The sequence below is a fragment of the Haliotis asinina genome, chromosome 4 (assembly GCF_037392515.1).
Source record: "Haliotis asinina isolate JCU_RB_2024 chromosome 4, JCU_Hal_asi_v2, whole genome shotgun sequence".
In the NCBI taxonomy this organism is placed as follows: domain Eukaryota; kingdom Metazoa; phylum Mollusca; class Gastropoda; order Lepetellida; family Haliotidae; genus Haliotis; species Haliotis asinina.
Genome location: NC_090283.1, coordinates 82,058,073 through 82,060,912, shown reverse-complemented (window position 1 = coordinate 82,060,912; position 2,840 = coordinate 82,058,073). Strand labels below are relative to the sequence as shown.

General features: G+C 48.2%; 1 protein-coding gene across 1 annotated transcript; it reads right to left on the bottom strand.

The window, feature by feature from the left end:
• Window positions 1-377: 377 nt before the first annotated feature.
• Window positions 378-2,362, bottom strand: LOC137281991 (protein FAM43A-like). Its single transcript, XM_067813746.1, has one exon. The coding sequence runs from the start codon at window positions 2,017-2,019 to the stop codon at window positions 1,012-1,014; it is 1,008 nt and encodes a 335-aa protein (XP_067669847.1). The 5' UTR covers window positions 2,020-2,362; the 3' UTR covers window positions 378-1,011.
• Window positions 2,363-2,840: the final 478 nt, after the last annotated feature.

Here is a 2,840-nt window from a genome sequence, read left to right as displayed (position 1 = left end):
AAGAGGCAGTCCAGCCCAATGTCCTCTCGACAAAGCGTGGAGGAAGATCACAGCAGCAAGAAGACAAATACCTTATAACAATGACAGGGTATAGGGGAAATCCCCGTCTATTGGCCAGTCACACAACACATGAAATAAGAACGTATTGATATGATTCATGGCGGGCGTATGTGTAAGTACGTCAGTTGACGTTTACTGACCTACATGTTTAACACTACACACGTGACTACCTTCAGCACTGCCTGGTGATACGGAAGCAGTTATTGTGTGGAGACCAGATTACTGTTTACAAGCACGGGAATAATACAATTGCCTGTTTAAACAGGAATATGTACTAAAAGACAAATATTATCAACATATTACAAGCAGAATACAACGATATTCGACATGTTTATTTACATATACAATTAAATGGCGCATGTAGCTTAATGAAGTACACTTCCATGCAGTCCATGGCGATATTATTTGATTAGTCATGACCAATGTATCATGACAGAAGTAAGTTAAAGTTTCCGTACGTCACAGTCGGACACACCATCTGCATCACAGTCGGCAATACACCACCATCTGCATCACAGTCGTCGTCATCGAGCCAGTGATTGACAGCATGATCACCTGTCACAACGTCAGCGTTAGATGAAATGACAAGTCACACAGGTTACACGGGGATGTGGAGCTGGGGTACAAATACTGTATCAATCACTGTTTCTTGTAAGTCACTGGAAGACCTGCGTGTGGAGCAGGTTGACGCGAAACAACGTCGCCATCACCGTTGTCGCTTCACATGACTTGTCAAAAGGCCACGCTATGAGCATCCATTCCCAAACGTGGCTATATAGATCGTGCCCGTTAGGGTCCAGGTGATGACCGTGCAACGTCCCTGGAACGTGCGAGCAACTACCCCTCATATATTCAGTGCGTATTGAAGTATTGTATGGCGACATATCTCAGATGTGACATTGTTTGGTAGGAGCACAAGATAGAAATCCAGACTGCTTACCTCTGTTTCCACTATAACTTAGTGTTGTCCCCTTCGTCTTCGGGCGTGTCCCCACACGGGAGCTCACAGACGCTCCCATCCCCCTCCTCTACAAGTACCCCCATCCCCTCCCTCGGGTCCTGATCCTGGTCGTGAAACCCAGATTCTGCACTTTCTTCATCCGAGTCTGTGTTTCCGTGACATAACTTAATTTCCTCATTCTGACGAAGTTCGTCGATGTCGTTGCCGATCTCGACGTCAATGATGCGGTCTGTGAGGCAGTCAGGGTTGAGTGTGTGGAGAGAGGATGTGTCGGAGTGGAGCGTCAGTGCCGCCACCATCTCACTGGCACTCTCCAAGTTGTCGTTTTCATCACACTCTCCTAAGTCCTCACACACACAGAATTCCTCGTGTTCACACTCCTCGAAGTCCTCCGTTATAGCGCCAAGTTTGGGAGCGGTGGTGGACTTACTCACGGGAGGCTTAAAGTTTGTAGCCGTGCTCAACATCTGTTTCCTCAGAGGAAGAACTGAGCCGGCTTTGGGAAGAGAATTGGTTCTTTGCAACACAAGTCGGGAGTTCTGTTTCCGAACCTTATCCCTCTGGAACTCTTTCAGGGCGAAGGACAGTTTTTCGTGAAGCTGAAGGGCCATAGATTTCGCCTTCAGCTCAGTTTTACACAACACTGCATGACACCTGAGTTCCATCTTCATTTTCTTCCCCTCGTGCCTGTACACCCAGACAAAAACTCGCGGGTACTGAGGGTGGGCGATACAGTACGAGATCCGATGGGCCCTGTATTCAGTGAGTCCTTGTTCCTTGGTGTAGGCCTTGAGACCGGAGCCTGTGACGACTAACTTCATCTCGAGGCCGGGGTGAGCACTCCGCATGTAGTTGTTCCATATTATTGACACAGGCTTGTCCACACAACCGTCCCCTTTCATCATGGCTGTTTGAACATTGCCCAAGTACCGTACCTTGTAAGTCGGGTCCGACTCAGTGATCGTCAGACTCTTCCTCCAACCAAAAATACTCATCATGAGTCCGTCCGATCGCCCGTATACTTGATAAATACTTCCAATCTCGCCGCTTACTCACACCGCATCTCGCCCAGGTATGTCGGGCTTGTCGCTGATCAATGAACCGCTCAGTGTCGCCAGTCCAACTTGTTACTGTCTCCCGGTATTCCGAGATCAGCCTCTCGCGCACAGATCACTGTCCCAATGAAGGGATATGTCTCTTGATGATTTCTCACTCGTCCGTCAAACATTTATGTCCCCACGTCGTCAACTATCCCTTTCCTAATGGCCGTCATTTTACCTCTCTAAGTCACAGCTACCTGTGTACTAAATATAGCTGCCTTACATAGGATGTTTATTCACAGTGTCACATGGGTTCGTCAAAGAGTTTTGATTGGCTGACAGTTGCTCCTCGCTTGACTGACGGAAGTTCAGCCTGTTGTGAGTGATCTCCGGAGTAAAGTGTAGAAGAGATTATTTAGAAGAATGTTTCGCCATAACGAAAGCCGATTGCGACCTTTCCGCTAGTAGTGGCCGTTGTTGTTGTTGCGCTGCTTCACACTAATTGTGCTGCTCTTGTTTCGCCTCAGGTGAAAAAGTGGACAATCGCACTGGCTGTCTACACAGAGGACTTAGCAGTTTGAGGCACAGGGGCAAGGCGGCACAAGGCGCAGCGGGATTAGATGAGGGCGAGGGGTGTTGTTGAAGACAACGGCTTGACAAGCTTTCACACTCGCAAACTCGCGGCACTCAATCTTGGGGCACTACTAGTGAAGCACTTTCTTCTCGTATACCCATGAAACGTTTTAAATACTCATGACAAAGAAGGGGAACTTCTAGGC

What these genes read in the sequence shown, in the direction of transcription:
- LOC137281991 (XM_067813746.1), bottom strand. Translation starts at nt 2,019, where the DNA reads ATGATGAGTATTTTTGGTTGGAGGAAGAGTCTGACGATCACTGAGTCG.